Below are 26,100 nucleotides of genomic sequence, written 5' to 3' on the forward strand. Positions count from 1 at the left end.
ACACTGCTCCTATGTACAAGAATATAACTACTATAATACTGCCCACTGTGTACAATAATATAACTACTATAATACTGCCCCTATGTACAAGAATATAACTACTATAACACTGCTCCTATGTACAAGAATATAACTACTATAATACTGCCCACTGTGTACAATAATATAACTACTATAATACTGCCCCTATGTACAAGAATATTACTACTATAATACTGCCTCCTATGTACAAGAATATAACTACTATAATACTGCCCCTATGTACAAAAATATAACTACTATAACACTGCTCCTATGTACAAGAATATAACTACTATAATACTGCCCCCTATGTACAAGAATATAACTACTATAATACTGCCCCCTATGTACAAGAATATAACTACTATAATACTGCCCCCTATGTACAAGAATATAACTACTATAATACTGCCCCTATGTACAAGAATATAACTACTATAACACTGCTCCTATGTACAAGAATATAACTACTATAATACTGCCCCCTATGTACAAGAATATAACTACTATAATACTGCTCCCTATGTACAAGAATATAACTACTATAATACTGCCCCCTATGTACAAGAATATAACTACTATAATACTGCCCCCTATGTACAAGAATATAACTACTATATTACTGCCCCTATGTACAAGAATATAACTACTATAATACTGCCCCCTATGTACAAGAATATAACTACTATAATACTGCCCCCTATGTACAAGAATATAACTACTATATTACTGCCCCTATGTACAAGAATATAACTACTATAATACTGCCCCTATGTACAAGAATATAACTACTATATTACTGCCCCTATGTACAAGAATATAACTACTATAATACTGCTCCCTATGTACAAGAATATAACTACTATAATACTGCCCCCTATGTACAAGAATATAACTACTATAATACTGCCCCCTATGTACAAGAATATAACTACTATATTACTGCCCCTATGTACAAGAATATAACTAATACTAGATGGTGGCCCGATTCTAATGCATCGGGTATTCTAGAATATGTATGTATGTATATAGTGGCCACATAGTATATAGCACAGGCCACGTAGTATATAGGAATACTATGTGGCCTGTGGTATATACCATGTGGCTGCTATACATTACACCGGGTATATATTATATACACACACTATGTATACATATATACACCCCTCCCCCTATACAGTACAGATAATGGCCGGTATACACCGCCTCCTGCCTGCAGTGTCCGCACATTACACCGGGTATCTATATATATATATATGAGGCATCGTGATTACTCGCTAATCCCGCCCCCTTCACAGTAGCTCCGCCCCCACACAGCACCACACACAATCCCGCCCCCACCACATTAACACACACAATCCCGCCCCCCCACCACATTACCACACACAATCCCGCCCCCCCACCACATTACCACACACAATCCCGCCCCCCACCACATTACCACACACAATCCCGCCCCCCCACCACATTACCACACACAATCCTGCCCCAACCACATTACCACACACAATCCTGCCCCCCCACCACGTTACCACACACAATCCTGCCCCCCCACCACGTTACCACACATAATCCCGCCCCCCCACCACATTACCACACATCCTGCCCCCCACCACATTACCACACATCCTGCCCCCCACCACATTACCACACATAATCCCGCCCCCACCATATTACCACACATAATCCCGCCCCCACCACATTACCACACATAATCCCGCCCCCACCACATTACCACACATAATCCCGCCCCCCCACCACATTACCACACATAATCCCGCCCTCCCACCATATTACCACACACAATCCCACCCGACCACATTACAACATGAGGCTCCGTCCCCACACATTACCACACGAGGCTCCGTCCCCACACATTACCACACGAGGCTCCGTCCCCACACATTACCACACGAGGCTCCGTCCCCACACATTACCGCACGAGGCTTTGTCCTCACACATTACCGCACGAGGCTCCGTCCCCACACATTACCACACGAGGCTCCGTCCCCCCACATTACCACACGAGTCTCCATACCCACACATTACCGCACGAGGCTCTGTCCTCACACATTACCACATGAGGCTCTGTCCCCACACATTACCACACGAGGCTCCGTCCCCACACATTACCACACGAGGCTCCGTCCCCACACATTACCACACGAGGCTCCGTCCCCACACATTACCGCACGAGGCTTTGTCCTCACACATTACCGCACGAGGCTCCGTCCCCACACATTACCACACGAGGCTCCGTCCCCCCACATTACCACACGAGTCTCCATACCCACACATTACCGCACGAGGCTCTGTCCTCACACATTACCACATGAGGCTCTGTCCCCACACATTACCACACGAGGCTCCGTCCCTCCACATTACCGCACGAGGCTCCGTCCCCACACATTACCACACGAGGCTCCGTCCCCCCACATTACCACACGAGTCTCCATACCCACACATTACCGCACGAGGCTCTGTCCTCACACATTACCACATGAGGCTCTGTCCCCACACATTACCACACGAGGCTCCGTCCCTCCACATTACCGCACGAGGCTCCGTCCCCACACATTACCACACGAGGCTCCGTCCCCCCACATTACCACACGAGTCTCCATACCCACACATTACCGCACGAGGCTCTGTCCTCACACATTACCACATGAGGCTCTGTCCCCACACATTACCACACGAGGCTCTGTCCCTGCACATTACCACACGAGGCTCCGTCCCCACACATTACCACACGGATCCAGTTTGCTTTTGATTTTACACTGTGAATAATATGTATTAGTATTATTTTGATTTTTAATTATTATTATTTTTATTAACTTCATTTTAAGTTAATTTACCACCTGCGTAAGCGCTATTGAATGTTGTCATTATTTACTTTAGTTTAATCACCAGCAGCGTTAATTAGAGAGCAGTGAGCATGCCGAGCGTTAGCTGGCTGGAAACAGCTAGTATATTATATACACACCCTATGTATGTATGTATATATATATATATATATATATATATATATATATATATATATATATATATATACACTCACCGGCCACTTTATTAGGTACACCTGTCCAACTTCTTGTTAACACTTAATTTCTAATCAGCCAATCACATGGCGGCAACTCAGTGCATTTAGGCATGTAGACATGGTCAAGACAATCTCCTGCAGTTCAAACCGAGCATCAGTATGGGGAAGAAAGGTGATTTGAGTGCCTTTGAACGTGGCATGGTTGTTGGTGCCAGAAGGGCTGGTCTGAGTATTTCAGAAACTGCTGATCTACTGGGATTTTCACGCACAACCATCTCTAGGGTTTACAGAGAATGGTCCGAAAAAGAAAAAAAATCCAGTGAGCGGCAGTTCTGTGGGCGGAAATGCCTTGTTGATGCCAGAGGTCAGAGGAGAATGGGCAGACTGGTTCGAGCTGATAGAAAGGCAACAGTGACTCAAATCGCCACCCGTTACAACCAAGGTAGGCCTAAGAGCATCTCTGAACGCACAGTGCGTCGAACTTTGAGGCAGATGGGCTACAGCAGCAGAAGACCACACCGGGTACCACTCCTTTCAGCTAAGAACAGGAAACTGAGGCTACAATTTGTACAAGCTCATCGAAATTGGACAGTAGAAGATTGGAAAAACGTTGCTTGGTCTGATGAGTCTCGATTTCTGCTGCGACATTCGGATGGTAGGGTCAGAATTTGGCGTAAACAACATTAAAGCATGGATCCATCCTGCCTTGTATGGAGCATCTTTGGGATGTGCAGCCGACAAATCTGCGGCAACTGTGTGATGCCATCATGTCAATATGGACCAAAATCTCTGAGGAATGCTTCCAGCACCTTGTTGAATCTATGCCACGAAGAATTGAGGCAGTTCTGAAGGCAAAAGGGGTCCAACCCGTTACTAGCATGGTGTACCTAACAAAGTGGCCGGTGAGTGTATATATATATATATATATATATATATATATATATATATATATATATATATATATATATATATATATATATATATACACCCCTCCCCCTATACAGTACAGATAATGGCTGGTATACACCACCTCCTCCCTGCAGTGTCCGCACATTATTTACACCACCGTGCACACGCTGCGCCATCTTTCCATGTAATCTCACCCACACATAGGCCCACCCCCCCGGGCCTCCTCTGCCAGAAAATGGCGCCGGTTCGGGGCTGCTCTCCAGGCCCCCGGTATTTCTCTCCGTACTCGGTACTTATTAAGTGTCCGGCGCACATGTAAGCAGCAGGGGAGCTCCTCTGTGAGGAGAAGCCATCATCCTCACGCCGAGGGTGCGCCACCGGTGGCCGCTTTCCAAGCCGTCCGACACAGGGCCCGCCAAGGAGAACCGGCGTCACGAAAGTTGCGCAGAGGCGCTGGCCGGATACACAAGGATATGTACAAGAATATAACTACTATAATACTGGAAAAGAAAAAGCAACGAAGATCAGCTCACCTCCTCTCAGTCCCAGCGCAAGGATCATGCAGTGCTGCAAGTAGTACGAAGAAAAAGCAGAAGTCCAGCGTGGGTGATGTCCATAAAAAATACCTTTTATTGCATTAAAATCAAACGCGTTTCAACGGTCGTGCTGCCTTACTCACAATGAGTAAGGCGGCACGACCGTTGAAACGCGTTTGATTTTAATGCACTTTAAGCCTGTGACTGTCACTGGTATGAATCACCCGTTTTTGTGTCTATGGATATGAATATGGACTTTGGATTTATGTGCTTTTAACAAAAATGGAATAAAAGGTATTTTTTATGGACATCACCCACGCTGGACTTCTGCTTTTTCTACTATAATACTGCTCCTATGTACAACAATATAACTACTATAATACTGCCCCCTATATACAAGAATATAACTACTATAATACTGCACCTATGTACAAGAATATAACTACTATAATACTGCTCCTATGTGCAAAAATATAACTACTATAATACTGCCCCCTATGTACGAGAATATAACTACTATAATACTGCCCCCTATGTACGAGAATATAACTACTATAATACTGTCCCTATGTACAAGAATATAACTACTATAATACTGCCCCCTATGTACAATAATATAACTACTATAATACTGCTCCTATGTACAAGAATGTAACTACTATAATACTGCCCCTATGTACAAGAATATAACCACTATAAAACTGCCCCCTGTGTACAAGAATATAACCACTATAATACTGCCTCCTATGTACAAGAATATAACTACTACAATACTGCCCCTATGTACAAGAATATAACTACTAAAATACTGCTCCCTATGTACAAGAATTTAACTACTATAATACTACCCCCTATGTACAGGAATATAACTACTATAATACTGCTCCTATGTACAAGAATATAACTACTATAATACTGCCCCTATGTACAAGAATATAACTACTATAATACTGCCTCCTATGTCCAAGAATATAACTAGTATAATACTGCCCCTAGGTGCAAGAATATAACTACTATAATACTGCCCCTATGTACAAGACTATAACTACTATAATACTGCCCCTATGTACAAGAATATAACTACTATAATACTGCTCCTATGTACAAGACTATAACTACTATAATACTGCTCCCTATGTACAAGAATATAATTACTATAATACTGCTCCTATGTACAAGACTATAACTACTATAATACTGCCCCTATGTACAAGAATATAACTACTATAATACTGCAATGATGTACAAGAATATAACTACTATAATACTGCAATGATGTACAAGAATATAACTACTATAATACTGCAATGATGTACAAGAATATAACTACTGTAATACAGCCCCTATGTACAAGAATATAACTACTATAATACTGCCCCTATGTACAAGAATATAACTACTATAATACTGCCCCTATGTACAAGAATATAACTACTATAATACTGCCCCTATGTACAAGAATATAACTACTATAATACTGCCCCTATGTGCAAGAATATAACTACTATAATACTGCCCCTATGTACAAGAATATAACTACTATAATACTGCTCCTATGTACAAGAATATAACTACTATAATACTGCTCCTATGTGCAAGAATATAACTACTATAATACTGTCCTTATGTACAAGAATATAACTACTATAATACTGTTCCTATGTACAAGAATATAACTACTATAATACTGCTCCTATGTACAAGAATATAACCACTATAATACTGCTCCTATGTACAAGAATATAACTACTATAATACTGCCCCTATGTACAAGAATATAACTACTATAATACAGCCCCTATGTACAAGAATATAACTACTATAATACTGCCCCTATGTATAAGAATATAACTACTATAATACTGCCCTCTATTCAGAAATTAAAGTCCCTAATATAGAGCATCTCCCGATCCCTTAGATTGGAGAATCTCTGAGCTGGAGGTTGCGGGTTTGGACATAACTTGTCATTGGTTTGCAGAGATTTTCTACATGAGCAGACACTTGATATGATCTCAGCACGGCTGATAAATGCTGATATAATCCTGTAATTAGGCAGAACGTTCCTGTCATTAGCGGTTATTACGCCCATAGCATTTGCACAGCATCACTTTTGTGGGTTACTTTTTCCATACAGCTGTTCTTCAGCTCCACAGGTCTCAGTGACCATTATTACTTGTTCAACTTACATATGTGGCGGTACTAATGAATATTGTATGTATTGTGTGGTGGGCAGTGCTGTATATTGGATAGCTGTGCCACTATCATGGTATTTGGCAATAATATCTTGGAACTTAATGGCGGTATTATGTGGGCTCTTTCAGGCAGAATTATTTGTGTGCAAATTATTTTGGCAATACTTAGTGGTATTAGGTGGGTTGTATATGGCAGTATTATCTTAGCATTGTATTATAGTGTTACGTGGGGTGTATATGGCAGCATTAGAATCTATGGAATGGACATAGCAGTATTATGTTGGCACTGTATGGTGTTTATGGCAAGTTAGCACTATCTAGCTGTATTCTATGTACATAATATAGCGGTGCTCTCCTGGCATAATATGGCATTATTAGGTGGGGTATATATGGCAGTATTGGCACTATCTAGCAGTATTTTGTTGTCAGGATATATCAGTAATATCTAGACATTATATGCTAATATTAGGTTTTAATGTGATGTATATGACAGTATTAGTTTAGCACTGTTTAGTCTTATTATGTCGGCAGGCTATAGCAGTACTATCTTGGCACTATATGGTAGTATTAGGTGAAGTGTGTACCGAAGAATTAACACTATCTTGTGGTATTCTGAGGACTGGATATAGCAGTATTATATTGTCACTATATGGTAATATTAGGGGGGTGAACATAGTGCTAATACTGCTATCTAGCGGTATTCTGTGGAATGGACAGTAGTATATTGGCACTGTACAGTGTATTTGGCGTGTTGGCATTATTACCTAGCGGCATTCTGAGAGCTGTATATAGCACTATATAGTAGTATTATGCGGGGTGTATACAATAATATTAGCAATATCTAGCTGTATTCTGTGGGCAATACATAGTAGTATTATATTTGCACTATATAGTAGAATTAGGTGGGGATTATATGGCTGCATTAGCACAATCTAGCATTATTCTGTAGGCTGGAAATAGGATTAGCTTGGCAGTATTAGGTGGGGTGTATATGACATTATCATCTTAACACTGTATTGTGGTATTAGGTGGAGTGTACAAGGCAGTATTATACAGGTATAATCACTATATGGTGGTATTAGGTGGAGTGTACAAGCAGTATTATATGAGCACTATATGGTGGTATGAGGTGGAGTGTATATGGCAGTATTATATAAGCACTACATGGCAGTATGAGGTGTGGTGTACATGGCAGTATTATATAATCACTATATGGTGATCTTAGGTGGGGTCTACATGGCAGTGTTATAGAAGCACTATATGGTGGTATTAGGTGGGGTGGACATGGCAATATTATATAAGGACTGTATGGCAGTATTACATTGGGTGGACATGGCAATATTATATAAGCACTATATGGCGGTATTAGGTGGGTTATATATGGCAGTATTGTATAAGCACTATATGGTGGTATTAGGTGGGGTGTATATGGCTGTATTATGTAAGCACTATATGGCAGTATTAGGTGGGGTGTATATGGCAGTATTATATAGGCACTATATGGTGGTATTAGATAGGATGTATATGGCAGTAATATATAAGCACTAAATGGCGGTATTAGGTGGGGTGTGTATGGCAGTATTATATAAGTACTATATGGTGGTATTAGATGGGATATATATGGCAGTATTATATAAGCACTATATGGCAGTATTAGGTGGGCTGTATATTGCAGTATTATATAAGTACTATATGATGGTATTAGGTGGGGTGTATATGGCAGTATTATATAAGCACTATATGGCAGTATTGGCACTATCTAGCAGTATTTTGTTGGCAGGATATATCAGTAATATCTAGACATTATATGCTAATATTAGGTTTTAATGTGATGTATATGGCAGTATTAGTTTAGCACTGTTTAGTCTTATTATGTCAGCAGGATATAGCAGTACTATCTTGGCACTATATGGTAGTATTAGGGGGGTGAACATAGTGCTAATACTGCTATCTAGCAGCGGTATTCTGTGGAATGGACAGTAGTATGTTGGCACTGTACAGTGTATATGGCGTGTTGGCATTATTACCTAGCGGCATTCTGAGAGCTGAATATAGCACTATATAGTAGTATTATGCGGGGTGTATACGATAATATTAGCAATATCTAGCTGTATTCTGTGGGCAATACATAGTAGTATTATATTTGCACTATATAGTAGTATTAGGTGGGGATTATATGGCTGCATTAGCACAATCTAGCATTATTCTGTAGGCTGGAAAAAGGATTAGCTTGGCAGTATTAGGTGGGGTGTATATGACATTATTATCTTAACACTGTATTGTGGTATTAGGTGGATTGTACAAGGCAGTATTATATAAGCACTATATGGCGGTGTTAGGTGGGATGTACATGGCAGTATTCTAGAAGCACTATATGGTGGTATTAGGTGGAGTGTTCAAGGCAGTATTATATAATCACTATATGGTGGTATTAGGTGGAGTGTACAAGGCAGTATTATATGAGCACTATATGGTGGTATGAGGTGAAGTGTATATGGCAGTATTATATAATCACTATATGGTGATCTTAGGTGGGGTGTACATGGCAGTATTATAGAAGCACTATATGGTGGTATTAGGTGGGGTGGACATGGCAATATTATATAAGCACTATATGGTGGTATTAGGTGGGGGGTATATGGCAGTTTTGTATAAGCACTATATGGTTGTATTAGATGGGATGTATATGGCAGTATTATATAAGCACTATATGGCAGTATTACATTGGGTGGACATGGCAATATTATATAAGCACTATATGGCAGTATTACATTGGGTGGACATGGCAATATTATATAAGCACTATATGGCGGTATTAGGTGGGTTATATATGGCAGTATTGTATAAGCACTATATGGTTGTATTAGGTGGGGTGTACATGGCACTATTATATAAGCGCTATATGGTGATCTTAGGTGGGGTGTACATGGCAGTATTATATAAGCACTATATGTTGGTATTAGGTGGAATGTATATAGCAGTATTATATAATCACTATATGGTGGTATTAGGTGAGGTGTACGTGGCAATATTATATAAGCACTATCTGGCGGAATTAGGTGGGTTATATATGGCAGTATTATATAAGCACTGCATGGCAGTATGAGGTGGGGTGTACATGGCAGTATTATATAAGCACTATATGGCGGTATTAGGTGGAGTGTATATGGCAGTATTATATGAGCACTACATGGCAGTACGAGGTGTGGTGTACATGGCAGTATTATTTAATCACTATATGGTGATCTTAGGTGGGGTGTACATGGCAGTATTATAGAAGCACTATATGGTGGTATTAGGTGGGGTGTATGTGGCAGTATTGTATAAGCACTATATGGTGGTGTTAGATGGGATGTATATGACAGTATTATATAAGCACTATATGGCAGTATTACATTGGGTGGACATGGCAATATTATATAAGCACTATATGGCGGTATTAGGTGGGTTATATATGGCAGTATTGTATAAGCAATATATGGTGGTGTTAGATGGGGTGTATATGGCTGTATTATGTAAGCACTATATGGCAGTATTAGGTGGGGTGTATATGGCAGTATTACATAGGCACTATATGGCAGTATTAGGTGGGTTGTATATGGCAGTATTATCTAATCACTTTATGGTGGTATTAGGTGGGATGTACATGGCAGTATTATATAAGCACTATATGGTGGTATTATGTGGGGTGTATATGGCAGTATTATATAAGCACTATATGGTGGTATTTGGTGGGATGTGTATGGCAGTATTATATAAGCACTATATGGCGGTATTAGGTGGGCTGTATATGGCAGTATTATATAAGCACTGTATGAGTTCTCCGTCCCCTCGCCTCCTGTTTCTCCATTATGGCAGTGTCTGCAGAGTTCATTATAACCAGTGCACGTGTTATCTGAGCGCTGTATGGCGCTGTTTACACTGCGGTGACTGATCATCATACAGGCTTTCCTGGGCTTCCTTTGCAATTAGTGGTAATTTGAAAACTTCCCTTCACCGATCATGGGACCACCCAAACTTCACCACAAGACCCCACCGGGCATCTGGACAACTTCTTGGCTTACATAGAAAGCAACTCTTGTGTAACATTCATCTGCTGAAATAAAATGAAAAATCAGTGGTCAACACTGTGCTGCTGAGCCACTGTATCTAAGCCTGACATGTGTGATACTGTCCTCTGATCCCACTGTATCTAATGCGGATATTCGTAATACTGTCGGCTGAGCTGATTTCTAAGCCTAATCTGGTGGATATCTACTGGGCGAGGGTACCTAAGTCTAGTATGTGTGGTACCATCTGCAGAGCTGTGTATCTAAGTCTACTATGTGTGGAACTGTCTGCTGAGCAGCGTATCTAATTCTACTAAGTGTGGTACTGTCTGCTGAGCAGTGTATCTAATTCTACTATGTGTGGTACCGTCTGCGGAGAAGTGCATATAAATCTATGTGTGATACCATCTGCTGGGCAGTGTATCTAAGTCTACTATGTGTGTTACCGACTGCGGAGCAGTGTATCTAAGTCTACTATGTGTGTTACCGACTGCGGAGCAGTGTATCTAAGTCTACTATGTGTGGTACCATCTGCTGAGCAGTGTATCTAAGTCCACTTTGTGTGGTACCGTCTGCTGAGAAGTGCATCTAAGTCCACGTTGTGTGGTACCGTCTGCTGAGAAGTGCATCTAAATCTATGTGTGATACCATCTGCTGAGCTGTGTATCTAAGTTTATCCTGTGTAATATTGTCTGCTGAATCATGTATCTAAGCCTAATATGTTTGATACTGTCCACTGGCCAAGTGTATCAGGCTATGTGTGATACTGCCTAATAAATCCAGTGTATCTAAACTTATCCTGTGTTATACTGTCTGCAGAACCCTGTGTATCTAAGCCAATTATGTGTGATACTGTCTGCTAAGCTGGGTGAATCTAAACCTAGCCTGTGTAATACCTTCTGCAGAGCTCAGTGTATCTAAACCCATTATGTGTGATACTGTCTAATTAGAAATTGTATCTAAGCCTATTATATGTGCTGGTGTCTTCTAAGTCTCGTGTATCTAACCCTATCCAGTGTGATACTGTCTGCTGAGCTGTTAATCTGAAGCTATCCTGTATAGTAACATGTGCAGTCCAGTGTATCTAAGCTTAATATGTTTGATACTGGGTCAGGGTATCTGAGCCTATGCTGTGTAATATTGATTGCTGAACCCAGTATATCTAAGCCTAATGTGTTTGATACTGCGTCAGTGTACCTAAGCTTATTATGTGTGATACTATATACTGAGCCCAATGTACCTAAACATATCCTATGTGATACTGTCTGCTGAGAAGTGTATCTAAACTTATCCTGCAGGTTACTGACTTCTGAGCCCGGTATCTAGGCTTATTATTTGTGATACTGTCCTTTGAGCCCTTTATATCACAGCTTCTCATGTTTGATACTGTCTGGTGTATCTAAGCCTATCATATGTTGCACTATCTGCTGAACTAGTGTATCTAAGCCTACCATGTGTGATACTATCTGACTGATAGGGCTTCATTCTGATGTCTGAAGGTCCTTTATTTCATAGTAACATTGCCATAATACCCCCCGAATAGTAGCATCATATAGTGTCCAAGCCCCTGTGTAATAGGCCCATATAGTGCCATACACTGTCTATACAGTATCACTTGATTCCATCCCAATAGTGCCGCCATACAGTGCCTCTAACAATAGTGCCATACGGTGCCCACATAATATGGGGCCCAGGTCTATTTTGCTCTGGGAGGGGAGGTTTATGGGGGCACCATAGTCTGGCACAGCAGAGATGGACACACTGCAGGGCGGCATGAAATGAGATGGCAACGACCTAGATATCTGGGTGAAAGATAAGGAGGATCTCCTTGTGAGACAAGGACGTTGTGTTCGAGATTTTCCAATTTGCTGTAATTCAGGCAGAAAAATTCAATTTTCCTTGTTTGTAATGAGAATGAACAGTCAGGCGGTGTGAGGAGTGGGCAATGCTAAAAATAAACCCGCCATCCTGCCACAGCTGCACAACCGCTATACATCTGGAGAAAATACAGGAATAGCAGAGTCCAAGGAGGTGAAATGAGGAGCTAGTGAAATAGGCCGTACACATTGCGCCCTATAGGGATGCACAGAAGTAAGATTGTGAGGTAGTGCCAGAGCGCTAAGGGCACAGATAATAAAGGAATAGCAGAGTAGAGGTAAGCAAGCTCTATGTGTAAAGATAATACAAGAGTAGCAGAGCCCAAAGAGATAAGAAAAGGAGGTGGTGACAGAGGTATAGGTGTGTGGACTATAAAGGAATAGTAGAGTGCACAGAGATAAGATGAGGAGGTAGTGACAGAAACCTATGTGTATAGACTATATGAGAATAGCATAGTGTGCAGAGTTAAGATGGGGAGGTAGTGACAGAGTGCTGTGTCTATGGATAATACTGGAATAGCAGAGTGCACAGAGGGATGCCCAGGAGCTCAAAAAGTTAAGATGAGGAGGTAGTGACAGAGCTCTAGCTATATAGACTATAGAGGAATTGCAGAACACAGAAGTAAGATGGGGAGATAGTGGCAGAGCTCTATGGACATAGACTATACAGGAAAAGTAAAGAGCAGAGAGGTAAGATGAGGAGGTAGTGACAGAGTGCTATGGGCATAGACTATACCGGAATAGAACAGTACAGAATGGTAAGATAAGGAGGCAGTGACAGAGTGCTATGGGCATAGACTATACCGGAATAGAACAGTACAGAATGGTAAGATAAGGAGGCAGTGACAGAGCTCTGTGTGCATAGACCATAAAGGAATGGCAAAGCGCAGAATGGTAAAATGGAATGGTAGTGACAGAGCTCTATGGGCATAGACTATACAGGTACAGGATAGTGCAGAGAGATAAGATAGGGAGGTAGTGACAGACCTCTACATGTAAAGACAATGCAGGAATAGCAGAATGCAGAGAGGTAAAATGAGGAGTTAGTGACAGAGCGCTATATGTATAGATAATACAGAAACAGCAGAGTGCAGACCCCGATAGTGACAGAAGTAGGGTATTGGAAGTAGTGATATAGTTTTGTACATAAAATACGAAACGTTTTGGGCACTGCAGTGTCCATGTGACTGTCAGCCCCCAGTAAATCTCAGTCTTGTTGAAGCTACCATCGCCCCTTTAAGGGCATGAGGAACAATGAAGAGCGGGGGCCCATGTTCCAGCTGCACACAGTGCGGGATGTTGTGGCTTGGAGCTAGTAAACAGAGGGCCTGCTGTCACTGCGATCTGGGGAACTGCTGTGACAGGGACAGGCAAGACACAATAAGTGTGTGTCTGCAAGAGCAGGACAGCATGAAGGAGGCTAGTGGGGAAGGAGAGGGATGGGAGAGCAGAGAAGAGGAAACTGGGAGGTAGGAGAAGAAAGGAAAGAGTGATAGAGGAATGGGAAAGAAGAGGCGTGCGCAGGAGTGAAGGGAGTGCGCAGGAGTGAAGGGCGTGCGCAGGAGTGAAGGGCGTGCGCAGGAGTGAAGGGCGTGCGCAGGAGTGAAGGGCGTGCGCAGGAGTGAAGGGCGTGCGCAGGAGTGAAGAGAGTGCGCAGGAGTGAAGGGCGTGCGCAGGAGTGAAGAGAGTGCGCAGGAGTGAAGGGCGTGCGCAGGAGTGAAGGGCGTGCGCAGGAGTGAAGAGAGTGTGCAGAAGTGAAGGGCGTGCGCAGGAGTGAAGGGCGTGCGCAGGAGTGAAGGGCGTGCGCAGGACTGAAGAGAGTGTGCAGAAGTGAAGGGCGTGCGCAGGAGTGAAGAGAGTGTGCAGAAGTGAAGGGCGTGCGCAGGAGTGAAGGGCGTGAGCAGCAGTGAAGAGAGTGCGCAGGAGTGAAGGGCGTGCGCAGGAGGGAATGGCTTGAGCAGCAGTGAAGGGTGTGCGCAGGAGGGAATGGCTTGAGCAGCAGTGAAGAGAGTGCGCAGGAGTGAAGGGCGTGCGCAGGAGTGAAGGGCGTGCGCAGGAGTGAAGGGCGTGCGCAGGAGTGAAGGGCGTGCGCAGGAGTGAAGGGCGTGCGCAGGAGTGAAGGGCGTGCGCAGGAGTGAAGGGCGTGATCAGCAGTGAAGAGAGTGCGCAGGAGTGATGGGCGTGCGCAGGAGTGAAGGGCGTGCGCAGGAGTGAAGGGCGTGCGCAGGAGTGAAGGGCGTGCGCAGGAGTGAAGGGCGTGCGCAGGAGTGAAGGGCGTGCGCAGGAGTGAAGGGCGTGCGCAGGAGTGAAGGGCGTGCGCAGGAGTGAAGAGAGTGCGCAGGAGTGAAGAGAGTGCGCAGGAGTGAAGAGAGTGCGCAGGAGTGAAGAGAGTGCGCAGGAGTGAAGGGTGTGCGCAGGAGGGAAGGGCTTGAGCAGCAGTGAAGAGAGCGCGCAGGAGTGAAGGGCGTGCGCAGGAGTGAAGGGCGTGCGCAGGAGTGAAGGGCGTGCGCAGGAGTGAAGGGCGTGCGCAGGAGTGAAGGGCGTGCGCAGGAGTGAAGGGCGTGCGCAGGAGTGAAGGGCGTGCGCAGGAGTGAAGGGCGTGCGCAGGAGTGAAGGGCGTGCGCAGGAGTGAAGGGTGTGCGCAGGAGGGAATGGCTTGAGCAGCAGTGAAGGGCGTGCGCAGGAGTGAAGGGCGTGCGCAGGAGTGAAGGGCGTGCGCAGGAGTGAAGGGCGTGCGCAGGAGTGAAGGGCGTGCGCAGGAGTGAAGGGCGTGCGCAGGAGTGAAGGGCGTGCGCAGGAGTGAAGGGCGTGCGCAGGAGTGAAGGGCGTGCGCAGGAGTGAAGGGTGTGCGCAGGAGGGAATGGCTTGAGCAGCAGTGAAGGGCGTGCGCAGGAGTGAAGGGCGTGCGCAGGAGTGAAGGGCGTGCGCAGGAGTGAAGGGCGTGGCGCAGGAGTGAAGGGCGTGGCGCAGGAGTGAAGGGCGTGGCGCAGGAGTGAAGGGCGTGGCGCAGGAGTGAAGGGCGTGCGCAGGAGTGAAGGGCGTGCGCAGGAGTGAAGAGAGTGCTCAGGAGTGAAGGGTGTGCGCAGGAGGGAAGGGCTTGAGCAGCAGTGAAGAGAGTGCGCAGGAGTGAAGGGCGTGCGCAGGAGTGAAGGGCGTGCGCAGGAGTGAAGGGCGTGCGCAGGAGTGAAGGGCGTGCGCAGGAGTGAAGGGCGTGCGCAGGAGAGAAGGGCTTGAGCAGCAGTGAAGAGAGTGAGCAGCAGTGAAGAGAGTGAGCAGGAGTGAAGGGCGTGCGCAGGAGTGAAGGGCGTGCGCAGGAGTGAAGGGCGTGCGCAGGAGTGAAGGGCGTGCGCAGGAGTGAAGGGCGTGCGCAGGAGTGAAGGGCGTGCGCAGGAGTGAAGGGCGTGCGCAGGAGTGAAGGGCGTGCGCAGGAGTGAAGGGCGTGCGCAGGAGGGAAGGGCGTGCGCAGGAGGGAAGGGCGTGCGCAGGAGGGAAGGGCGTGCGCAGGAGTGAAGGGTGTGCGCAGGAGGGAATGGCTTGAGCAGCAGTGAAGGGCGTGCGCAGGAGTGAAGGGCGTGCGCAGGTGTGAAGGGCGTGCGCAGGAGTGAAGGGCGTGCGCAGGAAGTAAGAGAAAGCGTGCAGGAATAAAGAAGTTCACATGAGAAAGAAAATAGTGCCTGCAGGAATGAAAAGAGAATGTGCAGGAATTTAATAAGAGTGTAAGGAGACTGGGTACGGGTGGTTTCACATTTGCGGTTGAGTCTGCAGCGTCTTCTCCGCCACCGCAAAAACGCAGCGGTTTTTTTTACCTGCATCAGCTTATGCATGACGGAAAACCCCACTGCGTTTGCATGCGTTTTTTGAATGTGTATGCGCATGCGTTCGATATTTCGAGAAGGGCATGACTCAATGGGCATGTCTAAATAAGTTCCTGGTCATGCGCAGTCCGAAGTACGCAAGTGCATAGAACGCATGCGTTCCCATAGACAGTAATGCATTTTTTTAATGCACTCATCTGCCTGCGCATATTTTGCGGAAATGATCCGCCTCAAAAATTGCAACATGGTGCGTTAGCCACGCCCCGCTGCACATCGCGGAAAGACACATGCGTAAGCAAACGTGGGTGACCGCATGCAAACACATGCACCTGCGTCTACAATGTTAAAGATATGAAATGAAGACGCATGCGGATGTATGCGCCCGAAACGCTGCAGACAGAACCGCAAATGTGCAACCGGTCTAAGATGGATGTAGATGGTGCAGGATGGAAAAAAATCAGCATTATGAGTGAGTGCAGGAACGAATGAAGGAAAGTAAGAGAACTAAGAGCAGGAGAGTAATGAAGACAAGATGGAACAAAGGTGAGAAACCGAAGAAAGCTGGGGAAGCTGAGAAGCTTCATGATATGTAGGAATGAGAAGAAAAGGGAATGGAGAAGGGAGTGTACAGAAATGGGGGAAGCCACGGGAAAGAGACTGCACAGAGGGCAAGAAACAGAAGGAATGATGAGATATCAAACAGGAATATGATGGCGGTGTACAGGGGAGAACCTGTGTGACTGCAGGAATGCAAAGTGGGAGGAATGAGAGACGGGTGAGAATGAAGAGACCGTCCACAAAAGAGGAGAGGAATGGAAGAGACCATACATGGAGAGGACAGGAATGAAGAGACTGACCACTGAGATGACAGGAATGAAGAAACTGGCCACAGAAAGGATAGCAATGAAAGAGACCGACCACAGAGAGGACAGGAATGAAGAAACTGACCACTGAGATTACAGGAATGAAAGACATCGACCACAGAGATGACAGGAATGAAGAGACTGACCACAGAGAGGACAGGAATGAAGAGACTGTCCACAGAGATGACAGGAATGAAAGACATCGACCACAGAGAGGACAGGAATGAAAGAGACTGACTACTGAGATGACAGGAATGAAGAGACTGACCACAGAGAGGACAGGAATGAAGAGACTGTCCACTGAGATGACAGGAATGAAAGACATCGACCACTGAGATGACAGGAATGAAAGAGACTGGCCACAAAAAGGATAGCAATGAAAGAGACCGACCACAGAGAGGACAGGAATGAAAGAGACCGACCACAGAGAGGACAGGAATGAAGAAACTGGCCACTGAGATGACAGGAATGAAAGAGACTGGCCACAGAGATGACAGGAATGAAAGAGACCGACCACAGAGAGGACAGGAATGAAAGAGACAGTCAGTAGAGAGAGCAGGCATGAAGAAACCATCCACAAAAGAGTACAGGAATGAAAGAGACTGTCCACAGAGAGGACAGGAATGAAGAGACTGTCCACAGAGAGGACAGGAATGAAAGAGACTGACCACAGGGATGACAGGAATGAAGAGACTGACCACAGAGAGGACAGGAATGAAGAGACTGACCACAGAGAGGACAGGAATGAAGAGACTGACCACAGAGAGGACAGGAATGAAGAGACTGACCACAGAGAGGACCGAAATGACGAGATAAACGGTAGAGAGAGAGAGAAAAGGAATGAAAGAGACCGACCACAGAGAGGAGAGGAATGAACAAACTCTCCAAGAACCAGGGAAAAGGGCAAGACATGAAGGGAAGCGAGAAAAGAGAGCTGTGGGAGATGTAACGTGAGAGTGTCTGATTATCCAGCACACGGGGGACACATGGAAACCGATGAATGAAGACGAGTATGAGAAGAGAAGGGGTTGATTAGAGAGAACTCGTGATGGGGCCTGTACAGGACGTGTGACACCGAGCACATAAGGGCGAGATACTGCACGGAGATCATGAGAGGAGACCCCGGGGCCTGTATATCAGGCTCCGCCACCAGGAGGCGACAGTCATGGCAGCCAGATTACAGTCCTGGCACAGCGCCGAATATGAAATCAGTGATCTGATTGGCTGTTGTGGTAAAAGGTTACAATGTTATCCCTCCTGACTGTGTCACCCTGTGGTGGGAGGAGCAGACTCCAGGTCACACAGCTCCTCCCTCCTGACTGTGTCACCCTGTGGTGGGAGGAGCAGACTCCAGGTCACACAGCTCCTCCCTCCTGACTGCGTCACCCTGTGGTGGGAGGAGCAGACTCCAGGTCACATAGCTCCTCCCTCCTGACTGTGTCACCCTGTGGTGGGAGGAGCAGACTCCAGGTCACACAGCTCCTCCCTCCTGACTGTGTCACCCTGTGGTGGGAGGAGCAGACTCCAGGTCACACAGCTCCTCCCTCCTGACTGCGTCACCCTGTGGTGGGAGGAGCAGACTCCAGGTCACACAGCTCCTCCCTCCTGACTGTGTCACCCTGTGGTGGGAGGAGCAGACTCCAGGTCACACAGCTCCTCCCTCCTGACTGCGTCACCCTGTGGTGGGAGGAGCAGACTCCAGGTCACACAGCTCCTCCCTCCTGACTGTATCATTCTGATTTATTAGGGGCAGACACCATGTTATTTCAGTAAATTTTCACTATATCTTTCTCTGCTATTTTCCCTCTTACAGAGCACAATTAAACTGCACAACCTGCACATTTCTGTTTATCACAAGCAATTACAGACATGATGGCACAAGTTCTGCACATGGAGACTCACTTTCCAGGTAACTGTTCAGTCCATTATCTCATAAGCTAACATCAATGTAACAGTCAAAAATATAACTACTATAATACTGCTCCTATGTACAAGAATATAACTACTATAATACTGCCCCTATATACAAGAATATAACTACTATAATACTGCCCCTATGTACAAGAATATAACTACTATAATACTGCCCCTATGTACAAGAATATAACTACTATAATACTGCCCCCTATGTACAAGAATATATCTACTATAATACTGCCCCTATGTACAAGAATATAACTACTATAATACTGCTCCTATGTACAAGAATATAACTACTATAATACTGCCCCCTATGTACAAGAATATAACTACTATAATACTGCTCCTATGTATAAGAATATAACTACTATAATACTGCTCCTATGTACAAGACTATAACTACTATAATACTGCCCCTATGTACAAGAGTATAACTACTATAATACTGCCCCTATGTACAAGAATATAACTACTATAATACTGCCCCTATGTACAAGAATATAACTACTATAATACTGCCTCCTATGTACAAGAATATAACTACTATAATACTGCCTCCTATGTACAAGAATATAACTACTATAATACTGCTCCTATGTACAAGAATATAACTACTATAATACTGCCCCTATGTACAAGAATATAACTACTATAATACTGCCCCCTATGTACAAGAATATAACTACTATAATACTGCTCCTATGTACAAGACTATAACTACTATAATACTGCCCCTATGTACAAGAGTATAACTACTATAATACTGCCCCTATGTACAAGAATATAACTACTATAATACTGCTCCTATGTACAAGAATATAACTACTATAATACTGCTCCTATGTACAAGAATATAACTACTATAATACTGCCCCTATGTACAAGAATATAACTACTATAATACTGTCCCCTATGTACAAGAATATAACTACTATAATACTGCCCCCTATGTACAAGAATATAACTACTATAATACTGCTCCTATGTACAAGACTATAACTACTATAATACTGCCCCTATGTACAAGAGTATAACTACTATAATACTGCCCCTATGTACAAGAATATAACTACTATAATACTGTCCCCTATGTACAAGAATATAACTACTATAATACTGCCCCTATGTACAAGAATATAACTACTATAATAGTGCTCCTATGTACAAGACTATAACTACTATAATACTGCCCCTATGTACAAGAATATAACTACTATAATACTGCCCCCTATGTACAAGAATATAACTACTATAATACTGCCCCCTATGTACAAGAATATAACTACTATAATACTGCCCCCTATGTACAAGAATATAACTACTATAATACTGCCCCTATGTACAAGAATATAACTACTATAATACTGCTCCTATGTACAAGAGTATAACTACTATAATACTGCCCCTATGTACAAGAATATAACTACTATAATACTACTCCTATGTACAAGAATATAACTACTATAATACTGTCCCCTATGTACAAGAATATAACTACTATAATACTGCTCCTATGTACAAGAATATAACTACTATAATACTGCCCCTATGTACAAGAATATAACTACTATAATACTGCTCCTATGTACAAGAATATAACTACTATAATACTGCCCCTATGTACAAGAATATAACTACTATAATACTGTCCCCTATGTACAAGAATATAACTACTATAATACTGCCCCTATGTACAAGAATATAACTACTATAATACTGCCCCTATGTACAAGAATATAACTACTATAATACTGCCCCTATATACAAGAATATAACTACTATAATACTGCCCCTATGTACAAGAATATAACTACTATAATACTGCCCCTATGTACAAGAATATAACTACTCTAATACTGCCCCTTTGTACAAGAATATAGCTACTATAATATTCCCCCCTATGTACAAGAATATAACTACTATAATACTGCCCCTATGTACAAGACTATAACTACTATAATACTGCTCCTATGTACAAGAATATAACTACTATAATACCGCCCCTATGTACAAGAATATAACTACTATAATATTCCCCCCTATGTACAAGAATATAACTACTATAATACTGCCCCTATGTACAAGACTATAACTACTATAATACTGCTCCTATGTTCAAGAATATAACTACTATAATACTGCCCCTATGTACAAGAATATAACTACTATAATACTGCCCCTATGTACAAGAATATAACTACTATAATACTGCTCCTATGTACAAGAATATAACTACTATAATACTGCCCCCTATGTACAAGAATATAACTACTATAATACTGCCCCCTATGTACAAGAATATAACTACTATAATACTGCCCCTATGTACAAGACTATAACTACTATAATACTGCCCCTATGTACAGGAATATAACTACTACAATACTGCCCCTATGTACAAGAATATAACTACTATAATACTGCCCCTATGTACAAGAATATAACTACTATAATACTGCCCCTATGTACAGGAATATAACTACTACAATACTGCCCCTATGTACAAGAATATAACTACTATAATACTGCTCCTATGTACAAGAATATAACTACTATTGTACTGCCCCTATGTACAAGAATATAACTACTATAATACTGCCCCTATGTACAAGAATATAACTGCTATAATACTACTCCTATGTACAAGAATATTACTACTATAATACTGTCCCCTATGTACAAGAATATAACTGCTATAATACTGCCCCTATGTATAAGAATATAACTACTATAATACTGCCCCATGTATAAGAATATAACTACTGTAATACTGCCCCCTATATACAAGAATATAACTGTTGGTACAATATAATTTACCCCAGTTTTATTTTACAGGTAAATCGGTCCCGAATTCTTTTTCTGCCATGAAAGAGCCTGAAGCACCATATTCTGTGGAGACGCCATATGGATACCGACTGGATCTAGACTTCCTAAAATATGTTGATGATATAGAAAAAGGGCACACTATTAAACGAGTGCCGGTCAGTCGCAGACCTCGGTTTGGATCGTTACCCCGAGGACCCGGTTATACTGGATCATGGTGGACATCTACTGAATCTCTCTGCTCCAATGCCAGCAATGACAGGTACTCTTCTGCTTACACATAGATTGACGCTTGAGTCTCCTGTCAGATGTTTAGGATCTGACTTTTGGGTTCTATTTTGCAGCCGTCATTCATCTTACTCCTATTGTGGCAGAGGCTTTTACCCAGCATATGAAGTTAGGAGTGGGTCTCAAACCTCAAGCAGCTTCAATCCCAGGGTTGAGAAAACCCTGCTGGATGCAAGCAAGAAGCTGGAAGCTGGACAGTCTCGTCCACTCAGTCTTGGATGCCGGTCTACCAGCAACATTTCGACTCCATCTCTCTCTCGTCTTCCCTCTTCATCCTCCTGTCAGCAGCTGTCTTCTTTTACTCCACTAAGTTCTGGGATGTCCACACCAGTGTCTCCAACTCCGGTCCACCTTCAGCATGTACGGGAGCAAATGGCCGTGGCCCTGAAGAGATTACGTCAACTGGAAGAACAGGTTAAGATGATTCCAGTGCTTCAAGTGAAAATTTCGGTGCTCCAGGAGGAAAAACGTCAGCTCAGTGTCCAACTCAAGAGCCAGAAATATCTAGGACACCCGGGAGGAAGCATTAAAAGCAGGACTAGAGGAGAACTGTACATCGAAATTCCAGAAGAAGAGTTGAAGGATGGAAGAAATGAGGTTGGAACTGGAGAAGATAAGAAAGTACGAGATGAAGGAACTGAAGGAGAAGACAAGAAAGAGTCAGGAGAGCGAAAGGACCATTTGGGAACAGAAGCCAAGAAAGAGTGTTTGGCTTCCAATGGGAGACCAGTTAAGAAATTCTGTAGTGTTGGAGTTTGGGTGAGGGAAGTTGACTTCATCCCTCATGGACCACCTAGGCAGCTAGAGGCGGACAAACAAAAGCTTCTAGTCCAGGCGCTATCAGCTAAAGTGGCAGTGTTGGAGCGGCAGCTTAATCGGGCATTGACCGAGGTTCAAAACGCCAACCGCAAACTAGAGGAAGCTGAGCGAGCGTCGTCCAGAGGCGATGACATGTTAAAGAGAGAAAAGAAAGAAGATGTGAGAGCCGATGGAGTGAAGGTTGCAAGGGTGGAGCGAGGAAGTGAGGTTGTCTCTAGCACTGAGGTTGGACCTGGAGTCCATCTTCAAAGGTCAAGAGATTTGGAAAGTAGAGGAGTAGCCATAATAAAAACAAGAGAAGAAGAGGAGAGGGTCTACAAGAGCCGAGAAGTGATGGACAAACCACTTTTTACTTCAACCGGACCTTCTGTCCATGTCCATTTGGTCAAGAAGATCAGCATTACTGGGCAAAGCAGTGGGGAGAAGAAAGGTGAGTGGTGGACTGTATTGATGACCTCTCTATGGGCACCAAAAAAGTCTTGTCTTTGGTCTCTTAATGGGTCAAGTTTTAGACCAATTTTTGCTCCCCAAATTTGGCACACATTGGCACACTTTAAGCCATGTCCTCCTGTGAGGCCTCATTTTCATAATGCATATAGACTCCTACTTTTTATGAAATTATATCGACGCTATTCCTTCTCTATCTTCAGAGCTTGATTCGGGCAGTGAAAAAGAAGAACCATCTCCTTGTCTTATTGTCAACCAGAACATTCATAGAGCAGATATGACTGGGGATGGATCAGTGCCCAGGAAAGAAGATGGCACAGGTAATGGGTCAAGAGCTATCTTCCAATCTAACGTCAAGAAGGCTTCTGCTCATTATCTATGGATATAATGACATTCTTGTGAGAGCAGCATGTTCCATCCATGTGGTTTTCAGGGCTAAGATTCTTTGCTGGTTGTTAAAGAGAACCTGTCATCTGGCACAATGAATTTGAGTCTGGCTGTGGTATTGCAGCTGGGTATGTCAGAAAAACACACTTAGAAAAGACGGTCAAAGCCTACGCATCTTGGCTGACTAGCCAAGGTAGATCTCCTGTGGATTCTCCTTACCCTGATCCCTTTAACTGATAGGTTTATCCCTAAAACAGACAGAGGGAAAGACCAGTCCGTCTAAGAGATTGGTGCGGGGAGAAGCCACCATGAACCTGCATCGGACTAGTCAGTCAAGACACGTAGGGCCGATCATTAGCCAAGACACGTAGGGCGCGAATCATCAGCCGAGAAACGTAGGGCCCGATTTATCAGCCAAGTCACGTAGGGCCTGAATCATCAGCCGAGACACGTAGGGCCCGATTCATCAGCCGAGACATGTAGGGTCTGTTTCATCATCTGAGACACGTAGGGCCCGATTCATCAGCTGAGACACGTAGGGCCCGATTCATCAACTGAGACACGTAGGCCCCAATTCATTGGCCGAGACATGTAGAGCTCGATTCATCGGCCGAGACACGTAGGGCCCGATTCAACAGCTGAGACATGTAGGGCCCTATTCATTGGCTGAGACACGTAAGGCCCGATTCATCAGCCGAGACACGTAGGGCCTGATTCACCAGCCGAGACACTTGGGGTCCGTTTCATCAGCTGAGACACGTAGGGCGCGATTCACCAGCCGAGACACGTAGGGCCCGATTCACCAGCCGAGACACGTAGGGCCCGATTCACCAGCCGAGACACATAGGGCCCGATTCACCAGCCTAGACACGTAGGGCCCGATTCACAAGCCGAGACACGTAGGGCCCGATTCACCAGCCGAGACACGAAGGGCGTGATTCACCAGCCAAGACATGTAGGGCCCGATTCACCAGCCGAGACACGTAGGGCCCGATTCACCAGCCGAGACACGTAGGGCCCGATTCACCAGCCGAGACACGTAGGGCGCGATTCACCAGCCGAGACACGTAGGGCGCGATTCACCAGCCGAGACACGTAGGGCGCGATTCACCAGCCGAGACATGTAGGGCCCAATTCACCAGCCTAGACACATAGGGCCCGATTCACCAACCTAGACACGTAGGGCCCGATTCACCAGCCGAGACACGTAGGGCCCCATTCACCAGCCGAGACACGTGGGGCCCCATTCACCAGCCGAGACACGTAGGGCCCGATTTATCAGCTGAGACACGTAGGGCGTGATTCACCAGCTGAGACATGTAGGACCCGATTCACCAGCTGAGACACGTAGGGCCCGATTCACCAGCCGAGACACGTAGGGCCCGATTCCCCAGCCGAGACACGTAGGGCCCGATTCCCCAGCCGAGACACGTAGGGCCCGATTCCCCAGCCGAGACACGTAGGGCCCGATTCACCAGCCGAGACACGTAGGGCGCGATTCACCAGCCGAGACACGTAGGGTGCGATTCACCAGCCGAGACACGTAGGGCCCGATTCACCAGCCGAGACACGTAGGGCGCGATTCACCAGCCGAGACATGTAGGGCGCGATTCACCAGCCGAGACACGTAGGGCCCGATTCACCAGCCGAGACACGTAGGGCCCGATTCACCAGCCGAGACACGTAGGGCCCGATTCACCAGCCGAGACACGTAGGGCGCGATTCACCAGCCGAGACACGTAGGGCCCGATTCACCAGCCGAGACACGTAGGGCACGATACACCAGCCGAGACACGTAGGGCCCATTTCACCAGCCGAGACACGTAGGGCCCGATTCACCAGCCGAGACACGTAGGGCCCGATTCATCAGCCGAGACACGTAGGGCACGATACACCAGCCGAGACACGTAGGGCCCATTTCACCAGCCGAGACACGTAGGGCCCGATTCACCAGCCGAGACACGTAGGGCACGATACACCAGCCGAGACACGTAGGGCCCATTTCACCAGCCGAGACACGTAGGGCCCGATTCACCAGCCGAGACACGTAGGGCCCGATTCACCAGCCGAGACACGTAGGGCCCGATTCACCAGCCGAGGCACGTAGGGCC

General features: G+C 44.9%; 1 protein-coding gene across 2 annotated transcripts in view; it reads left to right on the top strand.

Moving 5' to 3' along the window:
- Window positions 1-26,100, top strand: part of KANK2 (KN motif and ankyrin repeat domains 2) — an 80,647-nt gene that overhangs the window by 36,424 nt on the left and 18,123 nt on the right. For both annotated transcript variants that reach the window (XM_077261977.1, XM_077261978.1), the window contains exons 3-6: window positions 19,119-19,214; window positions 22,061-22,310; window positions 22,393-23,585; window positions 23,806-23,922. In XM_077261977.1, the coding sequence (XP_077118092.1) occupies window positions 19,175-19,214; window positions 22,061-22,310; window positions 22,393-23,585; window positions 23,806-23,922 (1,600 nt within the window). In that variant the 5' untranslated portion in view covers window positions 19,119-19,174. The remainder of the gene's footprint in view (window positions 1-19,118; window positions 19,215-22,060; window positions 22,311-22,392; window positions 23,586-23,805; window positions 23,923-26,100) is intronic.

This window comes from Ranitomeya variabilis, chromosome 5 (assembly GCF_051348905.1).
Source record: "Ranitomeya variabilis isolate aRanVar5 chromosome 5, aRanVar5.hap1, whole genome shotgun sequence".
NCBI classification, from domain to species: Eukaryota; Metazoa; Chordata; class Amphibia; order Anura; family Dendrobatidae; genus Ranitomeya; species Ranitomeya variabilis.